This window comes from Lepisosteus oculatus, chromosome 23 (assembly GCF_040954835.1).
Source record: "Lepisosteus oculatus isolate fLepOcu1 chromosome 23, fLepOcu1.hap2, whole genome shotgun sequence".
Classification (NCBI taxonomy): Eukaryota; Metazoa; Chordata; class Actinopteri; order Semionotiformes; family Lepisosteidae; genus Lepisosteus; species Lepisosteus oculatus.
In genome coordinates, this window is record NC_090718.1 from 429,032 (window position 1) to 452,186 (window position 23,155).

The 23,155-nt window shown below is 54.8% G+C and overlaps 1 protein-coding gene across 3 annotated transcripts in view; it reads right to left on the reverse strand.

The window, feature by feature from the left end:
- The window catches only part of myh14 (myosin, heavy chain 14, non-muscle), a 51,196-nt gene that overhangs the window by 26,370 nt on the left and 1,671 nt on the right, over positions 1-23,155 (reverse strand). For 2 of the 3 annotated variants that reach the window (XM_069182652.1, XM_069182654.1), the window contains exons 3-15: positions 21,552-21,758; positions 21,307-21,463; positions 9,044-9,071; positions 8,506-8,620; positions 6,338-6,394; positions 5,115-5,207; positions 4,870-4,933; positions 4,209-4,307; positions 3,898-4,041; positions 3,380-3,475; positions 2,852-2,970; positions 1,442-1,594; positions 559-732 (exon numbers count right to left, since the gene is read on the reverse strand). In XM_069182652.1, the coding sequence (XP_069038753.1) occupies positions 559-732; positions 1,442-1,594; positions 2,852-2,970; positions 3,380-3,475; positions 3,898-4,041; positions 4,209-4,307; positions 4,870-4,933; positions 5,115-5,207; positions 6,338-6,394; positions 8,506-8,620; positions 9,044-9,071; positions 21,307-21,463; positions 21,552-21,758 (1,506 nt within the window). Of the gene's footprint in view, positions 1-558; positions 733-1,441; positions 1,595-2,851; positions 2,971-3,379; positions 3,476-3,897; positions 4,042-4,208; positions 4,308-4,869; positions 4,934-5,114; positions 5,208-6,195; positions 6,208-6,337; positions 6,395-8,505; positions 8,621-9,043; positions 9,072-21,306; positions 21,464-21,551; positions 21,759-23,155 lie in introns of all 3 variants that reach the window. The other variant, XM_069182653.1, reaches the window with a different exon arrangement.

The window sequence follows — 23,155 nt, forward strand, 5'->3', positions numbered from 1 at the left end:
GAAAGCCCTGAGTGCCTTCTCCCTCAGTGTCTTCACTGCCAGGTAAAAACTAGAAGAGCTGATTGGGTGAGACCGAGATAATGTGTAGCTGGATGTGTGCTCCAATGTGTTGTTGTTCAGTGTGAATTTGTACCTGTTTCCCTGAGGTCTGGCTTTCTTCTGGAAAACCATAACTCTGGTCTTGTCCAGATTGACTGGCAGTGCCCAGGTCTGACAGTACTGCTCCAGCAGTGCCAGGTTCTGCTGCAGCCCCTGTTCTCTCTCACCTTTTACCTTTGTGTTTTTGGTGGATGTGTTTGTCTATCAGTGTGTATAGGGTGTAAATGTGATCAGATGTGCGGTGATCTGGCAAGAAGCCAATCTGACTCTTGCTCAGGACATTGTGTTCGGTAAGGAAGGCCAGTATTCGTGTATTTAGGATACTGCAGAATACCTTCCCCAGGTTACTGTTCACACAGTAACCCTCTCTCTCTCTCTCTCTCTCTGGAGGAGGAGGAGGGTCAGACAGACTGACCGGTCCCTCTCTGGAGGAGGGGGAGGAGGGTCAGGCACACTGACCGGCCTCTCGATGAGCTCGATGCAGGGCTGCAGGTCCAGGCCGAAGTCGATGAAGTTCCACTCGATGGCCTCGCGCTGGTACTCCTCCTGCTCCAGCACGAACATGGTGTGGTTGAACAGCTGCTGCAGCTTCTCGTTAGTGTAATTAATGCACAGCTGCTCAAACGAGTTCAGCTGGGGAGAGAGAGAGGCCAGCAGGGCTCAGTGACGAAGCTCAGTTGTCCACACTGCCTCCATCTCCTGCCTCTCGACTCCTGTCTCTCAGTCTCCCTCAATCTGTCTCTCCTCTCTCTACACCTGTCTCTCTATCTCCTCTCTCCCTCCTCTCTCAACTCTCTCCCATGTCCCCTGTCCCCCCTCTCTCTCTCAACTCTCTCACCTCTCTCCTTCTCTCCCCTCTCTCCTCTCTCTCTCCTCTCCCCCCTCTCTCCCCTCTCCCCTCTCTCTCCTCCCTCTCTCCCCTCTCCCCTCTCTCTCCTCCCTCTCTCCCCTCCCTCTCTCCCCTCCTCTCTCTCCTCCCTCTCTCCCCTCTCTCCCCTCTCCCCTCTCTCCCCCCTTTCTCTCCTTTTCTCTTTCCCCTCTCCCCTCTCCCCTCTCCCCCCTCTCCCCCCTCTCTCTTCTCCCCTCTCCCCTCCCTCTCTCTCCTCCCTCTCTCTCTCCTCTCTCCCCTCCCTCTCCTCTCTCTCCTCCCTCTCTCTCTCCTCTCTCCCCTCCCTCTCTCTCCTCTGTCTCTCCTCTCCCCCCTCTCCTCTCTCTCCCCCCTCTTTCTCCACTCTCCCCTCTCTCCCCCCTCTCTCTCCCCTCTCTCCCCTCCCTTTCTCTCCCCCCTCTCTCCCCCCCCCTTCTCTCCTCCCTCTCTCTCCTCCCTCTCCACCCTCAGCACCTGGAAGATCTCGAACCCAGCGATGTCCAGGATGCCGATGAAGGAGGCTCCCTGCCGGCGGCTGCGGTCCAGAGCCCTGTTGATGCGCTGAACCAGCCAGCGGAACAGGCGCTCGTAGCAGGCCTTCGCCAGGGCCTCCACCGCAAAGTCAGCCTGGGGGAGACGGGAGACACAGGAGAGAGGAGTGAGAGAGGAGAGAGAGGAGCGAGAGACCAGCAGGAGAGAGGTGAGAGGAGTGAGGGACCAGCAGGAGAGAGGGAGAGAGGAGTGAGAGAGGAGAGAGAGGAGCGAGAGACCAGCAGGAGAGAGGAGAGAGGAGTGAGGGACCAGCAGGAGAGAGGAGAGAGGAGTGAGAGAAACAGAGCCCCCTGAGCCAGCTGGTCCTGAGGCTCACTGACCTGAGCCACACCGACACTAACCAGCCTCAGGACAGCACTGCTAGAGCACCACAACTCAGACTCAACCACATCACAGCACAGATCAAACAGCAATATCTCACACACTGGGACACACACACAAACACATCACACAAACACAACATAAACTGGAATGCTACAGAACCCTAAACAGACAATACACACTAGCTGAATATTTGACCAAGATAAGAAACAGAAACAGACCCTGATGAAGTACAGGCTCAGTGACCACAGCCTGGCCAGAGAAACTGGACACAGGCAGACCTGACTGTCCAGAGAGGACAGGCTCAGTGACCACAGCCTGGCAAGCGAAACTGGACGCAGGCAGACCTGACTGTCCAGAGAGGACAGGTTCAGTGACCACAGCCTGGCCAGAGAAACTGGACACAGGCAGGCCTGACTGTCCAGAGAGGACAGGCTCAGTGACCACAGCCTGGCCAGAGAAACTGGACACAGGCAGACCTGACTGTCCAGAGAGGACAGGCTGTGCTCCCACTGCCAGTGGGGAGAAATAGAGACAGAGGTGCACTTCCTACTGCACTGTGACAGATACTCTGGGATTAGAGAAACACTCTTCCCTAAATTCAGAAATCTAGTCCCAGAGTTCCCACACCTGCCAGAATCACAACGGCTCCCAATCCTACTGGGAGAGAGAGTTGAACTGGCAGCCCAGTATGTGATCTCCTGTCCCAGCCTGAGGAACAGTGAGTCTGTCTCCCTATAATGCTCCATATGTTTACAGTTTATGTAAATATTTTATGACATGTCTCTGTTGTAAATGTCTGTAATAGGTCTGTAGATTTTATTTTACTTTTATTTTGTGTTTTGTGTCATGTTAATTTCATTATTTTTATTTGCTTTGGCAACACTGATTGTACCCATCGGTCATGCTAATAAAGCACCCTGAATTGAACTGAATTGAGAGGAGAGAGAGAGGGGGGAGAGAGGGGAAGAGAGGGAGAGAGAGGGGAGCCCCAGCCCTGCAGACAGTCACCTGCTCCTTGGTCTGTGCTTTCTGTACGAACTCCCGGCCCACCCTGATGCGGGGTGTCAGGATGGCTCTGCTGAACTCCAGCACGCTGATCCCCAGCAGGTGGCACAGCTTCTGGGCAGCTGGGGGCAGAGAGATGATACAGGTCACCGTCCGCAGCTCACCACTCACTCAGTGACATCACACACAGCCTAGTGACGGCGCAGTGACATCACACACAGCCTGGCGACGGCACAGCGACATCACACACAGCCTGGCGACAGCACTGTGACATCACACACAGCGGGTGGATGGTGCGGTGACATCACACACAGCGGGTGGACGGTGCGGTGACATCACACACAGCGGGTGGACGGTGCGGTGACATCACAATCCACCATGTTGATGTCAGTGTCTGGCAGTCCTTGCTGGAGTCCCGGCGCAGATGACACTCCCTGTCACCACTGGGTGCTGTAAGGTTCCCTGTCACCAGGAGGGGGCGCCACCTGCAGGGGTAGCAGGGGGTCAGGCCGAGGCCTGGGGGGGCAGTACCTGTGTCGTCCGGCATGGAGGCCTGGTCAGAGCTCTTGTCCCGCTGGAAGGCGATGTTCCCGAACTGCAGCACAGCGGAGATGACCCTCAACATCGCTACAGGACACGGAGACAGAGACAGAGACAGAGACAGAGACAGAGACAGAGACAGAGAGGGGTTTTAGAAGTGTTACCTACCCCCTGTTTCTCCTGTCTCTCCTGTCTCCTCTCTCCCCTCTCTCTTCTGTCTCCTCTCTCCTCTTCCCTCTCTCTCCTGTCTCTCTCCTCTCCCCTCTCTCTCCTGTCTCTCTCCTCTCCTCTCTCTCCCCTCTCTCCTCTCCTCTCCCCTCTCTTCTCTCCCCTGTCTCTCCTGTCTCCTGTCTCTCCTCTCTCCTGTCTCTGTCGTCTCCCCTCTCCTCTCTCCTGTCTCCTGTCTCCTGTCTCTCCTCTCTCCTGTCTCTCCTGTCTCCCCTCTCCCCTTTCCTCTCTCCTCTCTCCCGTCTCCAGGCTCTCTCCAGTCTCTCCTCTCTCACACTTACCCAGGACCTCTCCTGTGCTGAACCCCATCACACTCATGGCCTCCAGAGTCTGGGTGAAGTCCTCTGGGTCACTCTGGCCGGACACTGCCAGCAGCCCACTGGACAGGAAGCGGTACTGGTCCCCGCTGGCCAGGAGGAGCCCCACTGCGCAGAGGGAAGAGAGGGGTCAGTGCAGGGGCGCGGGGGGTACAGGGGTGCAGGGTGTATAGGGGTGCAGGGGTACAGGGGGGCGCAGGGAGTGTAGGAGTACAGAGGGTGACACTCAGAGAGACAGACAGAGAGGGGGGTCAGTGCTGGGGCGCAGGGCGTACCCCTCATGTCCTCGGGGGCGCCGGACAGCAGCTGGTAGAAGATGTGGAAGGTCCTCTCCTCGCGGCTCTGCCGGACGGCCCGAGACTTCTCCAGCAGGTCTGAGCGGCTGGGGTCAAGGGTCACACAGAATTTTGCATCCCCTCCTTCATGGAAACCATCCCTGAGGACATCTCCTGCTGACCCTCCTCTCTCCTGGGCTCTGTGTGTCCAGTCAGTCAGGGTCACTGTGCTGTAGTGTCCAATCAGTCAGTCACTCAGGGTCACTGTGCTGTAGTGTCCAGTCAGTCAGTGTCTCTGTGCTGTAGTGTCCAGTCAGTCAGTCAGTGTCTCTGTGCTGTTGTGTCCAGTCAGTCAGTGTCTCTGTGCTGTAGTGTCCAGTCAGTCAGTCAGTGTCTCTGTGCTGTAGTGTCCAGTCAGTCAGTGTCTCTGTGCTGTAGTGTCCAGTCAGTCAGTCAGGGTCACTGTGCTGTAGTGTCCAGTCAGTCAGTCAGTGTCTCTGTGCTGTAGCGTCCAGTCAGTCAGGGTCACTGTGCTGTAGTGTCCAATCAGTCAGTCAGTCAGTGTCTCTGTGCTGTAGTGTCCAATCAGTCAGTCAGGGTCACTTTGCTGTGTCCAGTCAGTGTAGCCTGCTGTGTTGGACAGCAGTGGAGTAAAGGATACAAGTCTCTATATTTGCTCCTACAATGTATCCTGCCACATCGAAGTTGATCCGAATAAACTTGCCCTGAGTCCAGAGACACAGTGTACGTTAGTATAGAGTAACACACTAACACACACCCATAGACACACACGATCACATTCACCCAGACACAGACACACTCACAGACACACAAACTCTCACACACCCAGACACAGACACACTCATAGACACACACTCACACCCACAGTCACACACACACACTTACAAAGCGCGAGGAGTTGTCGTTCTTCACAGTCTTGGCATTCCCAAAGGCCTCCAGTATAGGATTGGCCTGTAGCAGCTGCTTCTCTAGCTCCCCCTGCAGGACAGGCCTCACATTACACCTCATATTAATCCACACCGGTGTCAGCAAGAGAAACAATACTCAATATTCTACAGTACGAAGAGTACCAGAGCAGACAGACAGGGCAGTATCTACAGTACGAACAGTACCAGAGCAGACAGACAGGGCAGTATCTACAGTACGAACACTATCAGAGCAGACAGACAGGTCAGTATCTACAGTATAAACAGTACCATAGCAGACAGACGGGTCAGTATCTACAGTATAAACAGTACCATAGCAGACAGACGGGTCAGTATCTACAGTACGAACACTATAGAGAGCAGACAGACAGGGCAGTATCTACAGTACGAACAGTACCAGAGCAGACAGACAGGGCAGTATCTACAGTACGAACACTATAGAGAGCAGACAGACGGGTCAGTATCTACAGTATGAACACTATAGAGAGCAGACAGACGGGTCAGTATCTACAGTATGAACACTATCAGAGAAGACAGACGGGTCAGTATCTACAGTACGAACACTGTCAGAGCAGACAGACGGGTCAGTATCTACAGTATGAACACTGTCAGAATAGACAGACGGGTCAGTATCTACAGTATGAACACTGTCAGAATAGACAGACGGGTCAGTATCTACAGTATGAACACTGTCAGAATAGACAGACGGGTCAGTATCTACAGTATGAAAACTGTCAGAGCAGACAGACAGGTCAGTATCTACAGTATGAACACTATCAGAGCAGACAGACAGGTCAGTATCTACAGTATGAACACTGTCAGAATAGACAGACGGGTCAGTATCTACAGTATGAACACTGTCAGAGCAGACAGACGGGTCAGTATCTACAGTATGAACACTGTCAGAGCAGACAGACAGGTCAGTATCTACAGTATGAACACTATCAGAGCAGACAGACAGGTCAGTATCTACAGTATGAACACTATGAGCAGCGGACAGACAGGGTCGATATAGGCATGGTGATGGAGGTCATACTCACATATGTTCCACTCTGGGTCAGTGAGCCCAGGCCACACAGTGCAGGACACACATGCAGAAAGACAAGAACCAGCACAGGACACACAGGTGAGTGCAGAAACACACAGACACTGACCCCAGTTCCCCCAGCACCCCGCACTCACTCTGTGCACAGATCCACCTGCTGTAGAGCGCTGTCCACTGGCCTTGTGCACATCCCCCTTACAGAGACAGGAGACACAGGAGAGACAGGAGACACAAGAGAGAGGAGACGCAGGAGAGACAGGAGACACAGGAGAGACAAGAGAGACGGGAGAAACAGGAGAGACAAGAGAGACAGGAGACATAGGAGACACAGAAGACACAGGAGAGACAAGAGAGACGGGAGAAACAGGAGAGACAAAAGACAGAGGAGACACAGGAGAGACAGGAGACACAGGAGAGACGGGAGAGACGAGACACAGAAGAGATGGGAGAGATGGGAGAGATGGGAGAGACAAAAGACAGAGGAGACACAGGAGACACAGGAGACACAGGAGAGATGGGAGACACAGGAGAGACGGGAGAGACAGGAGAGAAAGACAATACACACTAGCTGAATATTTGACCAAGATAAGAAACAGCAAAAAGAAACAGACCCTGACGAAGTACAGCCTCAGTGACCACAGCCTGGCCATAGAAACTGGGCGACACAGGCAGACCTGGCTGCACAGAGAGGACAGGCTCAGTGACCACAGCCTGGCCAGAGAAGACACAGGCAGACCTGACTGTCCAGAGAGGACAGGCTCAGTGACCACAGCCTGCCCATAGAAACTGGACCCAGGCAGACCTGACTGTCCAGAGAGGACAGGCTCAGTGACCACAGCCTGGCCAGAGAAACTGGACACAGGCAGACCTGACTGTCCAGAGAGGACAGGCTGTGCTCCCACTGCCAGTGGGGAGAAATAGAGACAGAGGTGCACTTCCTACTGCAGTGTGACAGATACTCTGGGATTAAACAGTGAGCCTGTCTCTCAATAATAATAATACAGTGTGTGATCTCCTGTCCCAGCCTGAGGAACAGACAGTGAGCCTGTCTCTCAATAATAATAATAATACAGTGTGTGATCTCCTGTCCCAGCCTGAGGAACAGACAATGAGCCTGTCTCTCAATAATAATAATACAGTGTGTGAGCTCCTCTCCCAGCCTGAGGAACAGTGACGCTGTCTCTCAGTAATGCTCCATGTGTTTGTGTGTAAATGTCTATGATGTGTCTGTATTGTAGATGTTGTGTTAATTGTGTGTATCTTTGGCAACACTAGTCTATTCACTGGCCCAGCCAGTAATGCTGAATTGAGAGAGGAGAGAGAGAAGGGAGGGATTTACCACATTTTTCTCACATCAACTACACCTTCACTGGACTGGAATGTGATTCTCCACACTGTCACTGGACTGGACTGGGACAGTACTGTGATTCTCCACACTGGGCTGGACTGGTCAGTACTGTGATTCTCCACACTGTCACTGGACTGGACTGGACTGGACTGGGACAGTACTGTGATTCTCCACACTGTCACTGGACTGGACTGGACTGGACTGGGACAGTACTGTGATTCTCCACACTGTCACTGGACTAGACTGGGACAGTACTGTGATTCTCCACACTGGGCTGGACTGGACTGGGACAGTACTGTGATTCTCCACACTGTCACTGGACTGGACTGTGAATCTCCGCATTGTCACTGGTCTGGACTGGACTGGTCAGTACTGTGATTCTCCACACTGGACTGGACTGGACTGGACTGGGACAGTACTGTGATTCTCCACACTGGGCTTGACTGGACTGGACTGGACTGTGGTTCTCCACACTGTCACTGGACTGGACTGTGAATCTCCACATTGTCACTGGTCTGGACTGGACTGGTCAGTACTGTGATTCTCCACACTGGACTGGACTTGACTGGGACAGTACTGTGATTCTCCACACTGTCACTGGACTGGACTGGACTGGACTGGGACAGTACTGTGATTCTCCACACTGTCACTGGACTAGACTGGGACAGGACTGTGATTCTCCACACTGGGCTGGACTGGACAGTACGGTGATTCTTCACACTGTCACTGGACTAGACTGGACTGGACTGGACTGGACTGGGACAGTACTATAATTCTCCACACTGTCACTGGACTGGACTGGACTGGACTGGGACAGTAATATAATTCTCCACACTGTCACTGGACTGGACTGGACTGGGACAGTATTGTGATTCTCCACACTGTCATTGGACTGGACTGCACTGGGCTGCACTGGGATTCTCTAGAGTGTCTCTCTGGGTCAGGAACGTACAGTACCTGTGCTGTGGACCGGGCTGGGCCTGCTGGTCCGGGCCTGTGGGACGAGGCTACGTGGGCCAGGTACTGGATCACCTTCTTGGTGTTCTCTGTCTTTCCTGCGCCGGACTCCCCGCTGCCACACAACAGACACAACACACAACACACGCTGGCTTAATATAGCAACACACAGCAACACACACTGGCTTAATATAGCAACACACACTGGTCTAATACAACAACACACAGCAACACACACTGCCTAAATACAACAACACAGCCACACACGCTCAGGGTTGTTAATACAGAAACAGACAGAGGACACAGGCTCAGGGTTGTTAAAACAGAAACAGACAGAGGACACACGCTCAGGGTTATTAATACAGCAACAGACAGAGGACACAGGCTCAGGGTTGTTATTACAGAAACAGACAGAGGACACAGGCTCAGGGTTATTAATACAGCAACAGACAGAGGACTCACACTCAGGGTTATTAATACAGAAAAAGAAAGAAGACACAGCCTCAGGGTTATTAATGGAACACAAAACGATACTCACGTGCACAGAATGGACTGGTCTTCTCTGTCTGTGGAGAGAGACGTCACATGTTAAACTGCAGTCAGTTCAGCAGACAGGTAACGGTCAGTTTAAGAGCTGATCTAGTTCAGCTCAGAGACACAGTGAAGAACAAAGCAGGGAGAGGTCAAAGATCAAGCCTGACACAGGTCACGGGTCATGGCCAGGACAGGACACAAGTCAGGGCTGGCACAGGTGAAAGGTCAAACCTGGTGAACGTCAAAGCTCAGGGCTGGTACAGGTGAAAGGTCAAGCCTGGCGAAGGTCAAAGCTCAGGGCTGGTACAGGTGAAAGGTCAAGCCTGGCGAAGGTCAAAGCTCAGGGCTGGTACAGGTGAAAGGTAAAAAGCGACCATCATCCTGGGTGATGATCTGCGTCTAAAAGCTCCAGCACCTGAAATGCTGCCCTCTGGTGGCGCAGTGACGCCTCAGGGGGTCAGAACGCTGCCCTCTGGTGGCGCAGTGACACAGTGATGCCTCAGGGGGTCAGAACGCTGCCCTCTGGTGGCGCAGTGATGCAGTGACGCCTCAGGGTGTCAGAACGCTACCCTCTGGTGACACAGTGATGCCTCAAGGGGTCAGAACGCTGCCCTCTGGTGGCGCAGTGATGCCTCAGGGGTCAGAACGCTGCCCTCTGGTGGCGCAGTGACACAGTGATGCCTCAGGGGGTCAGAACGCTGCCCTCTGGTGGCGCAGTGATGCAGTGACGCCTCAGGGGGTCAGAACGCTGCCCTCTGGTGGCGCAGTGATGCCTCAGGGGTCAGAACGCTGCCCTCTGGTGGCGCAGTGACACAGTGATGCCTCAGGGGTCAGAACGCTGCCCTCTGGTGGCGCAGTGACACAGTGATGCCTCAGGGGTCAGAACGCTGCCCTCTGGTGGCGCAGTGACACAGTGATGCCTCAGGGGTCAGAACGCTGCCCTCTGGTGGCGCAGTGACACAGTGATGCCTCAGGGGGTCAGAACGCTGCCCTCTGGTGGCGCAGTGACACAGTGATGCCTCAGGGGGTCAGAACGCTGCCCTCTGGTGGCGCAGTGATGCAGTGACGCCTCAGGGTGTCAGAACGCTACCCTCTGGTGACACAGTGATGCCTCAGGGGGTCAGAACGCTGCCCTCTGGTGGCGCAGTGATGCAGTGACGCCTCAGGGGGTCAGAACGCTGCCCTCTGGTGGCGCAGTGATGCCTCAGGGGTCAGAACGCTGCCCTCTGGTGGCGCAGTGACACAGTGATGCCTCAGGGGGTCAGAACGCTGCCCTCTGGTGGCGCAGTGACACAGTGATGCCTCAGGGGTCAGAACGCTGCCCTCTGGTGGCGCAGTGACACAGTGATGCCTCAGGGGGTCAGAACGCTGCCCTCTGGTGGCGCAGTGATGCAGTGACGCCTCAGGGTGTCAGAACGCTACCCTCTGATGACACAGTGATGCCTCAGGGGGTCAGAACGCTGCCCTCTGGTGGCGCAGTGACACAGTGACGCCTCAGGAGTCAGAACGCTGCCCTCTGGTGACGTAGTGACGCCTCAGGGGTCAGAACGCTGCCCTCTGGTGGCGCAGTGATGCAGTGACGCCTCAGGGTGTCAGAACGCTACCCTCTGGTGACACAGTGATGCCTCAGGGGGTCAGAACGCTGCCCTCTGGTGGCGCAGTGACACAGTGATGCCTCAGGGGTCAGAACGCTGCCCTCTGGTGGCCCAGCTCCTGAGAGACTGTGGTTGACAGGCACACAGACAGGGTGGGGCACTGCAGCACCCTGGGGCTCTTCTGAACGCAGACACTCCTACACCGGTCCTGCAGGTTCAGCACATTCCTGACACACCTGTACAGGCCTGGGGAGTCTCAGGATGGTCTGTCAGTGTCAGTGGAGTCTGACAATAATCCCATTTAAGATCTAATCCAGCTCCCAGTCCAGTCAGTCCAGTCCAGCCTGGAGCATCTCAGGATGGTCTGTCAGTGTCAGTGGAGTCTGATAGTCAGTGTGGTGAGATACACAGTGAAGTCAGCGTGGTGAGGTACACAGTGAAGTCAGCGTGGTGAGGTACGCAGTGAAGTCAGCGTGGTGAGGTACGCAGTGAAGTTAGCGTGGTGAGGTACGCAGTGAAGTCAGCGTGGTGAGGTACGCAGTGAAGTCAGCGTGGTGAGGTACACAGTGAAGTCAGCGTGGTGAGGTACGCAGTGAAGTCAGCGTGGTGAGGTACACAGTGAAGTCAGCGTGGTGAGGTACACAGTGAAGTCAGCGTGGTGAGGTACGCAGTGGAGTCAGCGTGGTGAGGTACACAGTGAAGTCAGCGTGGTGAGGTACACAGTGAAGTCAGCGTGGTGAGGTACGCAGTGAAGTCAGCGTGGTGAGGTACGCAGTGGAGTCAGCGTGGTGAGGTACGCAGTGAAGTCAGCGTGGTGAGGTACACAGTGAAGTCAGCGTGGTGAGGTACGCAGTGAAGTCAGCGTGGTGAGGTACGCAGTGAAGTTAGCGTGGTGAGGTACGCAGTGAAGTCAGCGTGGTGAGGTACACAGTGAAGTCAGCGTGGTGAGGTACACAGTGAAGTCAGCGTGGTGAGGTACACAGTGAAGTTAGCGTGGTGAGGTACGTAGTGAAGTCAGCGTGGTGAGGTACACAGTGAAGTCAGCGTGGTGAGGTACGCAGTGAAGTCAGCGTGGTGAGGTACGCAGTGGAGTCAGCGTGGTGAGGTACGCAGTGAAGTCAGCGTGGTGAGGTTCACAGTGAAGTCAGCGTGGTGAGGTACACAGTGAAGTCAGCGTGGTGAGGTACACAGTGAAGTCAGCGTGGTGAGGTTCACAGTGAAGTCAGCGTGGTGAGGTACACAGTGAAGTCAGGGTGGTGAGGTACACAGTGAAGTCAGCGTGGTGAGGTACACAGTGAAGTCAGCGTGGTGAGGTACGCAGTGAAGTCAGCGTGGTGAGGTTCACAGTGAAGTCAGCGTGGTGAGGTACACAGTGAAGTCAGCGTGGTGAGGTACACAGTGAAGTCAGCGTGGTGAGGTACACAGTGAAGTCAGCGTGGTGAGTTACACAGTGAAGTCAGCGTGGTGAGGTACACAGTGAAGTCAGCGTGGTGAGGTACGCAGTGAAGTCAGCGTGGTGAGGTACACAGTGAAGTCAGCGTGGTGAGGTTCACAGTGAAGTCAGCGTGGTGAGGTACACAGTGAAGTCAGCGTGGTGAGGTACGCAGTGAAGTCAGCGTGGTGAGGTACACAGTGAAGTCAGCGTGGTGAGGTACACAGTGAAGTCAGCGTGGTGAGGTACGCAGTGAAGTCAGCGTGGTGAGGTTCACAGTGAAGTCAGCGTGGTGAGGTACACAGTGAAGTCAGCGTGGTGAGGTACACAGTGAAGTCAGCGTGGTGAGGTACGCAGTGAAGTCAGCGTGGTGAGTTACACAGTGAAGTCAGCGTGGTGAGATACGCAGTGAAGTCAGCGTGGTGAGATACGCAGTGGAGTCAGGGTGGTGAGGTTCACAGTGAAGTCAGCGTGGTGAGGTACACAGTGAAGTCAGAGTGGTGAGGTACGCAGTGAAGTCAGCGTGGTGAGGTACGTAGTGAAGTCAGCGTGGTGAGGTACGCAGTGAAGTCAGCGTGGTGAGGTACGCAGTGAAGTCAGCGTGGTGAGGTTCACAGTGAAGTCAGCGTGGTGAGGTACACAGTGAAGTCAGCGTGGTGAGGTACGCAGTGAAGTCAGCGTGGTGAGGTACGCAGTGAAGTCAGCGTGGTGAGGTTCACAGTGAAGTCAGCGTGGTGAGGTACGCAGTGAAGTCAGCGTGGTGAGTTACACAGTGAAGTCAGCGTGGTGAGGTACGCAGTGAAGTCAGCGTGGTGAGGTACGCAGTGAAGTCAGCGTGGTGAGTTACACAGTGAAGTCAGCGTGGTGAGGTACGCAGTGGAGTCAGCGTGGTGAGGTACACAGTGAAGTCAGCGTGGTGAGGTACGCAGTGGAGTCAGCGTGGTGAGGTACACAGTGAAGTCAGCGTGGTGAGGTACGCAGTGAAGTCAGCGTGGTGAGGTACGCAGTGGAGTCAGCGTGGTGAGTTACACAGTGAAGTCAGCGTGGTGAGGTACGCAGTGAAGTCAGCGTGGTGAGTTACACAGTGAAGTCAGCGTGGTGAGGTACGCAGTGGAGTCAGCGTGGTGAGTTACACAGTGAAGTCAGCGTGGTGAGGTACGCAGTGAAGTCAGCGTGGTGAGGTACGCAGTGAAGTCAGCGTGGTGAGTTACACAGTGAAGTCAGCGTGGTGAGGTACGCAGTGAAGTCAGCGTGGTGAGGTACGCAGTGAAGTCAGCGTGGTGAGGTACGCAGTGAAGTCAGCGTGGTGAGTTACACAGTGAAGTCAGCGTGGTGAGGTACGCAGTGAAGTCAGTGTGGTGAGGTACGCAGTGGAGTCAGCGTGGTGAGGTACGCAGTGAAGTCAGCGTGGTGAGGTACACAGTGAAGTCAGCGTGGTGAGGTACACAGTGAAGTCAGCGTGGTGAGGTACGCAGTGAAGTCAGCGTGGTGAGGTACGCAGTGAAGTCAGCGTGGTGAGGTACACAGTGAAGTCAGCGTGGTGAGGTTCACAGTGAAGTCAGCGTGGTGAGGTACGCAGTGAAGTCAGCGTGGTGAGGTACGCAGTGAAGTCAGCGTGGTGAGGTTCACAGTGAAGTCAGCGTGGTGAGGTACGTAGTGAAGTCAGCGTGGTGAGGTACGCAGTGAAGTCAGCGTGGTGAGGTACGCAGTGAAGTCAGCGTGGTGAGGTTCACAGTGAAGTCAGCGTGGTGAGGTACGCAGTGAAGTCAGCGTGGTGAGGTTCACAGTGAAGTCAGCGTGGTGAGGTACGCAGTGAAGTCAGCGTGGTGAGTTACGCAGTGAAGTCAGCGTGGTGAGGTACGCAGTGAAGTCAGCGTGGTGAGGTACGCAGTGAAGTCAGCGTGGTGAGGTACGCAGTGAAGTCAGCGTGGTGAGGTACACAGTGAAGTCAGCGTGGTGAGGTACACAGTGAAGTCAGCGTGGTGAGTTACACAGTGAAGTCAGCGTGGTGAGGTACGCAGTGAAGTCAGTGTGGTGAGGTACGTAGTGAAGTTAGCGTGGTGAGGTACACAGTGAAGTCAGCGTGGTGAGTTACACAGTGAAGTCAGCGTGGTGAGGTACGCAGTGAAGTCAGCGTGGTGAGGTACGTAGTGAAGTCAGCGTGGTGAGGTACACAGTGAAGTCAGCGTGGTGAGGTACGCAGTGGAGTCAGGGTGGTGAGGTACACAGTGAAGTCAGCGTGGTGAGGTACGCAGTGAAGTCAGCGTGGTGAGGTACGCAGTGAAGTCAGCGTGGTGAGGTACGCAGTGAAGTCAGCGTGGTGAGTTACACAGTGAAGTCAGTGTGGTGAGGTACGCAGTGAAGTCAGCGTGGTGAGGTACACAGTGAAGTCAGCGTGGTGAGGTACGCAGTGAAGTCAGCGTGGTGAGGTTCACAGTGAAGTCAGCGTGGTGAGGTACACAGTGAAGTCAGCGTGGTGAGGTACGCAGTGAAGTCAGCGTGGTGAGGTACGCAGTGAAGTCAGCGTGGTGAGGTACGCAGTGAAGTCAGCGTGGTGAGGTACACAGTGAAGTCAGCGTGGTGAGGTACGCAGTGAAGTCAGCGTGGTGAGTTACACAGTGAAGTCAGCGAGGTGAGGTACGCAGTGAAGTCAGCGTGGTGAGGTACGTAGTGAAGTCAGCGTGGTGAGGTACGCAGTGAAGTCAGCGTGGTGAGGGACGCAGTGAAGTCAGCGTGGTGAGGTACGCAGTGAAGTCAGCGTGGTGAGTTACACAGTGAAGTCAGCGTGGTGAGGTACGCAGTGAAGTCAGCGTGGTGAGGTACGCAGTGAAGTCAGCGTGGTGAGGTACACAGTGAAGTCAGCGTGGTGAGGTACACAGTGAAGTCAGCGTGGTGAGGTACACAGTGAAGTCAGCGTGGTGAGGTACGCAGTGAAGTCAGCGTGGTGAGGTACTCAGTGAAGTCAGCGTGGTGAGGTACGCAGTGAAGTCAGCGTGGTGAGTTACACAGTGAAGTCAGCGTGGTGAGGTACGCAGTGAAGTCAGCGTGGTGAGGTACACAGTGAAGTCAGCGTGGTGAGGTTCACAGTGAAGTCAGCGTGGTGAGGTACGCAGTGAAGTCAGCGTGGTGAGGTACACAGTGAAGTCAGCGTGGTGAGGTACACAGTGAAGTCAGCGTGGTGAGGTACACAGTGAAGTCAGCGTGGTGAGGTACACAGTGAAGTCAGCGTGGTGAGGTACGCAGTGAAGTCAGCGTGGTGAGGTACACAGTGAAGTCAGCGTGGTGAGGTTCACAGTGAAGTCAGCGTGGTGAGGTACGCAGTGAAGTCAGCGTGGTGAGGTTCACAGTGAAGTCAGCGTGGTGAGGTACGCAGTGAAGTCAGCGTGGTGAGTTACGCAGTGAAGTCAGCGTGGTGAGGTACACAGTGAAGTCAGCGTGGTGAGGTACGCAGTGAAGTCAGTGTGGTGAGGTACGTAGTGAAGTCAGCGTGGTGAGGTACACAGTGAAGTCAGCGTGGTGAGTTACACAGTGAAGTCAGCGTGGTGAGGTACACAGTGGAGTCAGCGTGGTGAGGTACGCAGTGAAGTCAGCGTGGTGAGGTACGCAGTGAAGTCAGCGTGGTGAGTTACACAGTGAAGTCAGCGTGGTGAGGTACGCAGTGGAGTCAGGGTGGTGAGGTACACAGTGAAGTCAGAGTGGTGAGGTACGCAGTGAAGTCAGCGTGGTGAGGTTCACAGTGAAGTCAGCGTGGTGAGTTACACAGTGAAGTCAGCGTGGTGAGGTACACAGTGAAGTCAGCGTGGTGAGGTACACAGTGAAGTCAGCGTGGTGAGGTACACAGTGAAGTCAGCGTGGTGAGGTACGCAGTGAAGTCAGCGTGGTGAGGTTCACAGTGAAGTCAGCGTGGTGAGGTTCACAGTGAAGTCAGCGTGGTGAGGTACACAGTGAAGTCAGCGTGGTGAGGTTCACAGTGAAGTCAGCGTGGTGAGGTACACAGTGAAGTCAGCGTGGTGAGGTACGCAGTGAAGTCAGCGTGGTGAGGTACACAGTGAAGTCAGCGTGGTGAGGTACGCAGTGAAGTCAGCGTGGTGAGTTACGCAGTGAAGTCAGCGTGGTGAGGTACGCAGTGAAGTCAGCGTGGTGAGGTACACAGTGAAGTCAGCGTGGTGAGTTACACAGTGAAGTCAGCGTGGTGAGGTACACAGTGAAGTCAGCGTGGTGAGTTACACAGTGAAGTCAGCGTGGTGAGGTACACAGTGAAGTCAGCGTGGTGAGGTACACAGTGAAGTCAGCGTGGTGAGGTACACAGTGAAGTCAGCGTGGTGAGGTACGCAGTGAAGTCAGCGTGGTGAGGTACGCAGTGAAGTCAGCGTGGTGAGGTACGCAGTGAAGTCAGCGTGGTGAGTTACACAGTGAAGTCAGCGTGGTGAGGTACGCAGTGAAGTCAGCGTGGTGAGGTACACAGTGAAGTCAGCGTGGTGAGGTACACAGTGAAGTCAGCGTGGTGAGTTACACAGTGAAGTCAGCGTGGTGAGGTACGTAGTGAAGTCAGCGTGGTGAGATACGCAGTGGAGTCAGCGTGGTGAGGTACGCAGTGAAGTCAGCGTGGTGAGGTACGCAGTGAAGTCAGCGTGGTGAGTTACACAGTGAAGTCAGCGTGGTGAGGTACGCAGTGAAGTCAGCGTGGTGAGATACGCAGTGGAGTCAGCGTGGTGAGGTACGCAGTGAAGTCAGCGTGGTGAGGTACGCAGTGAAGTCAGCGTGGTGAGGTACACAGTGAAGTCAGCGTGGTGAGGTACACAGTGAAGTCAGCGTGGTGAGGTTCACAGTGAAGTCAGCGTGGTGAGGTACACAGTGAAGTCAGCGTGGTGAGGTACGCAGTGAAGTCAGCGTGGTGAGGTTCACAGTGAAGTCAGCGTGGTGAGGTACACAGTGAAGTCAGCGTGGTGAGGTACGCAGTGAAGTCAGCGTGGTGAGGTACGCAGTGAAGTCAGCGTGGTGAGGTACGCAGTGGAGTCAGCGTGGTGAGGTACGCAGTGAAGTCAGCGTGGTGAGGTACACAGTGAATTCAGCGTGGTGAGGTACGCAGTGGAGTCAGCGTGGTGAGGTACGCAGTGGAGTCAGCGTGGTGAGGTACGTAGTGAAGTCAGCGTGGTGAGGTTCACAGTGAAGTCAGCGTGGTGAGGTACACAGTGAAGTCAGCGTGGTGAGGTTCACAGTGAAGTCAGCGTGGTGAGGTACACAGTGAAGTCAGCGTGGTGAGTTACACAGTGAAGTCAGCGTGGTGAGGTACGCAGTGAAGTCAGCGTGGTGAGGTACGCAGTGAAGTCAGCGTGGTGAGGTACACAGTGAAGTCAGCGTGGTGAGGTACGCAGTGAAGTCAGTGTGGTGAGGTACGTAGTGAAGTTAGCGTGGTGAGGTACACAGTGAAGTCAGCGTGGTGAGGTACGCAGTGAAGTCAGCGTGGTGAGGTACGCAGTGAAGTCAGCGTGGTGAGGTACACAGTGAAGTCAGCGTGGTGAGGTACGCAGTGAAGTCAGCGTGGTGAGGTACGTAGTGAAGTCAGCGTGGTGAGGTACGTAGTGAAGTCAGCGTGGTGAGGTACACAGTGAAGTCAGCGTGGTGAGTTACACAGTGAAGTCAGCGTGGTGAGGTACGCAGTGAAGTCAGCGTGGTGAGGTACGCAGTGAAGTCAGCGTGGTGAGGTACGCAGTGGAGTCAGGGTGGTGAGTTTCACAGTGAAGTCAGCGTGGTGAGGTACGCAGTGGAGTCAGCGTGGTGAGGTACGCAGTGAAGTCAGTGTGGTGAGGTACGCAGTGAAGTCAGCGTGGTGAGGTACGCAGTGAAGTCAGCGTGGTGAGGTACACAGTGAAGTCAGCGTGGTGAGGTACACAGTGAAGTCAGCGTGGTGAGGTACGCAGTGAAGTCAGTGTGGTGAGGTACGCAGTGAAGTCAGCGTGGTGAGGTACACAGTGAAGTCAGCGTGGTGAGGTACGCAGTGAAGTCAGCGTGGTGAGGTACGCAGTGAAGTCAGCGTGGTGAGGTACGCAGTGAAGTCAGCGTGGTGAGGTACACAGTGAAGTCAGCGTGGTGAGGTACGCAGTGGAGTCAGCGTGGTGAGGTACGCAGTGAAGTCAGCGTGGTGAGTTACACAGTGAAGTCAGCGTGGTGAGGTACACAGTGAAGTCAGCGTGGTGAGGTACACAGTGAAGTCAGCGTGGTGAGGTACGCAGTGAAGTCAGCGTGGTGAGGTACGCAGTGAAGTCAGCGTGGTGAGGTACGCAGTGAAGTCAGCGTGGTGAGGTACGCAGTGAAGTCAGCGTGGTGAGTTACACAGTGAAGTCAGCGTGGTGAGGTACGCAGTGAAGTCAGTGTGGTGAGGTACGCAGTGAAGTCAGCGTGGTGAGGTACGCAGTGAAGTCAGTGTGGTGAGGTACGCAGTGAAGTCAGCGTGGTGAGGTACGCAGTGAAGTCAGCGTGGTGAGGTACGCAGTGAAGTCAGCGTGGTGAGTTACACAGTGAAGTCAGCGTGGTGAGGTACGCAGTGAAGTCAGCGTGGTGAGGTACGCAGTGAAGTCAGCGTGGTGAGGTACGTAGTGAAGTCAGCGTGGTGAGGTACGCAGTGAAGTCAGCGTGGTGAGGTACACAGTGAAGTCAGCGTGGTGAGTTACACAGTGAAGTCAGCGTGGTGAGTTACGCAGTGAAGTCAGCGTGGTGAGGTACGCAGTGAAGTCAGCGTGGTGAGGTACGCAGTGAAGTCAGCGTGGTGAGTTACACAGTGAAGTCAGCGTGGTGAGTTACACAGTGAAGTCAGCGTGGTGAGGTACGCAGTGAAGTCAGCGTGGTGAGGTACGCAGTGAAGTCAGCGTGGTGAGTTACACAGTGAAGTCAGCGTGGTGAGGTACACAGTGAAGTCAGCGTGGTGAGGTACGCAGTGAAGTCAGCGTGGTGAGGTTCACAGTGAAGTCAGCGTGGTGAGGTACGCAGTGAAGTCAGCGTGGTGAGTTACACAGTGAAGTCAGCGTGGTGAGGTACACAGTGAAGTCAGCGTGGTGAGGTACGCAGTGAAGTCAGCGTGGTGAGGTACGCAGTGAAGTCAGCGTGGTGAGGTACACAGTGAAGTCAGCGTGGTGAGGTACGCAGTGAAGTCAGCGTGGTGAGGTACGCAGTGAAGTCAGCGTGGTGAGTTACACAGTGAAGTCAGCGTGGTGAGTTACACAGTGAAGTCAGCGTGGTGAGGTTCACAGTGAAGTCAGCGTGGTGAGGTACGCAGTGAAGTCAGCGTGGTGAGGTACGCAGTGAAGTCAGTGTGGTGAGGTACGTAGTGAAGTTAGCGTGGTGAGGTACACAGTGAAGTCAGCGTGGTGAGTTACGCAGTGAAGTCAGCGTGGTGAGGTACGTAGTGAAGTCAGCGTGGTGAGGTACGCAGTGAAGTCAGCGTGGTGAGTTTCACAGTGAAGTCAGCGTGGTGAGGTACGCAGTGGAGTCAGGGTGGTGAGTTTCACAGTGAAGTCAGCGTGGTGAGGTACGCAGTGGAGTCAGGGTGGTGAGTTTCGCAGTGGAGTCAGCGTGGTGAGGTACACAGTGAAGTCAGCGTGGTGAGGTACGTAGTGGAGTCAGCGTGGTGAGGTACGTAGTGGAGTCAGCGTGGTGAGGTACGCAGTGAAGTCAGCGTGGTGAGTTACACAGTGAAGTCAGCGTGGTGAGGTACGCAGTGGAGTCAGTGCGGTGAGGTTCACAGTGAAGTCAGCGTGGTGAGGTACGCAGTGAAGTCAGCGTGGTGAGGTACGCAGTGAAGTCAGTGTGGTGAGGTACGCAGTGAAGTCAGCGTGGTGAGGTACGCAGTGAAGTCAGCGTGGTGAGGTACACAGTGAAGTCAGCGTGGTGAGGTTCACAGTGAAGTCAGCGTGGTGAGGTACACAGTGAAGTCAGCGTGGTGAGGTACGCAGTGAAGTCAGCGTGGTGAGTTACACAGTGAAGTCAGCGTGGTGAGGTACACAGTGAAGTCAGCGTGGTGAGGTACGCAGTGAAGTCAGCGTGGTGAGGTACGCAGTGAAGTCAGCGTGGTGAGGTACGCAGTGAAGTCAGCGTGGTGAGGTACGCAGTGAAGTCAGCGTGGTGAGGTACACAGTGAAGTCAGCGTGGTGAGGTTCACAGTGAAGTCAGCGTGGTGAGGTACACAGTGAAGTCAGCGTGGTGAGGTACGCAGTGAAGTCAGCGTGGTGAGTTACACAGTGAAGTCAGCGTGGTGAGGTACACAGTGAAGTCAGCGTGGTGAGGTACGCAGTGAAGTCAGCGTGGTGAGGTTCACAGTGAAGTCAGCGTGGTGAGGTACACAGTGAAGTCAGCGTGGTGAGGTACGCAGTGAAGTCAGCGTGGTGAGGTACGCAGTGAAGTCAGCGTGGTGAGGTTCACAGTGAAGTCAGCGTGGTGAGGTACGCAGTGAAGTCAGCGTGGTGAGGTACGCAGTGAAGTCAGTGTGGTGAGGTACGTAGTGAAGTTAGCGTGGTGAGGTACACAGTGAAGTCAGCGTGGTGAGGTTCACAGTGAAGTCAGCGTGGTGAGGTTCACAGTGAAGTCAGCGTGGTGAGGTACGCAGTGAAGTCAGCGTGGTGAGGTACGCAGTGAAGTCAGTGTGGTGAGGTACGTAGTGAAGTTAGCGTGGTGAGGTACACAGTGAAGTCAGCGTGGTGAGTTACGCAGTGAAGTCAGCGTGGTGAGGTACGTAGTGAAGTCAGCGTGGTGAGGTACGCAGTGAAGTCAGCGTGGTGAGTTTCACAGTGAAGTCAGCGTGGTGAGGTACGCAGTGGAGTCAGGGTGGTGAGTTTCACAGTGAAGTCAGCGTGGTGAGGTACGCAGTGGAGTCAGGGTGGTGAGTTTCGCAGTGGAGTCAGCGTGGTGAGGTACACAGTGAAGTCAGCGTGGTGAGGTACGTAGTGGAGTCAGCGTGGTGAGGTACGTAGTGGAGTCAGCGTGGTGAGGTACGCAGTGAAGTCAGCGTGGTGAGTTACACAGTGAAGTCAGCGTGGTGAGGTACGCAGTGGAGTCAGTGCGGTGAGTTTCACAGTGAAGTCCGCGTGGTGAGGTACGCAGTGAAGTCAGCGTGGTGAGGTACGCAGTGAAGTCAGCGTGGTGAGGTACGCAGTGGAGTCAGCGTGGTGAGGTACACAGTGGAGTCAGGGTGGTGAGTTTCACAGTGGAGTCAGTGCGGTGAGTTTCACAGTGAAGTCCGCGCGGTACCTTGCAGCATGCTCTTGTAAGCGGCCTCAGAGATGGCGTAGATGTGCGGGGGCATCTCGTGGCGCTTCTTGCCGCGATACATCTCCACGATGGACTCGGTGTAGATCGGCAGGTTCTTGTAGGGGTTGATGACCACGCAGAACAGCCCGGAGTAGGTCTGAGGGGAGAGTGAGGTGAGTGCTGTACCGCGGCCTCTCGCTGCCTCACCAGCCCCACCCCTCCCGCCGCCGCGGCCCCACACTCACGTAGATGAGCCCGGAGTAGTATCTCTCCTTCAGGTTGTGCAGGACCGAGGCCTCGTTCAGGCAGGTGAGGTCGGCCATGTCCTCCGCCTTGCTGAAGCGTGGCGGGTTCATCCTCTGGACCTCGTCCCGCGACACGCTGACCCGGCGGCCCGACTCCACCAGCTCCACCTCCAGCTCATCCCCGCGCTCCTCCCGCACGCCGGCCGCCTGCCGGGGGAGAGCTCGTCACGCCGGGAGGGGCGGGCCTGGGCCTCCACCCCACCCCTCCCCTCCCCTCCCCCTGCCAGCTCTTACCCCCGGCTCCTGGTGCGGGACTGGAGCAAGACTCCCAGCCGTGCTGTCGGAGCTCCTTCAGCGGGACAGATGGGCTCAGCACAGCGGCTCTGAACCTTATAGCATCTGGGCCAGACGGACACCACGAATCGAGCACAGATCAGACCCCCACCAATCAACACAGATAATCGAGCACAGATCAGACACCACTGATTGTCACACAGATAATCAAGCACAGATCAGACCCCCCTGATCGTCACACAGATAATCAAACACAGATGGGACCCCACCATTCATCACAAATAATCGAGCACAGATCAGACCCCACTGATCATCACAGTTAATCGAGCACACAGATCAGACCCCACCGATCATCACAGATAATCGAGCACAGATCAGACCCCACCGATCATCACAGATAATCGAGCACAGATCAGACCCCACTGATCGTCACACAAATAATCTAGCACAGATCAGACCCCACTGATCGTCACACAGATAATCGAGTACAGATGAGACCCCACCGATCATCACAGATAATTGAGCACAGATCAGACCCCACTGATCGTCACACAGATAATCAAGCACAGATCAGACCCCTGATCGTCATACAGTTAATCAAGCACAGATCAGACCCACCTGATCGTCACACAGTTAATCGAGTACAGATCAGACCCCACCGATCATCACAGATAATCGAACACAGATCAGACCCCCCTGATCTTCACACAGATAATCGAGCACAGATCAGACCCCCCTGATCGTCACACAGATAATCAAACACGGATGGGACCCCACCATTCATCACAAATAATCGAGCACAGATCAGACCCCACTGATCATCACAGTAAATCGAGCACACAGATCAGACCCCACCGATCATCACAGATAATCGAGCACAGATCAGACCCCACTGATCGTCACACAGATAATCCAGCACAGATCAGACCCACCTGATCGTCACACAGATAATCGAGCACAGATCAGACCCCCCTGATCGTCACACAGATAATCGAGCACAGATCAGACCCCCCTGATCGTCACACAGATAATCGAGCACAGATCAGACCCCGCTGATCGTCACACAGATAATCGAGCACAGATCAGACCCCGCTGATCGTCACACAGATAATCGAGCACAGATCAGACTCACCTGATCATCACACAGTTAATCGAGCACAGATCAGACTCACCTGATCATCACACAGTTAATCGAGTACAGATCAGACCCACCTGATCATCACACAGTTAATTGAGTACAGATCAGACCCCACCAATCATCACAGATAATCGAGCACAGATCAGACCCCTGATCGTCACACGGTTAATCG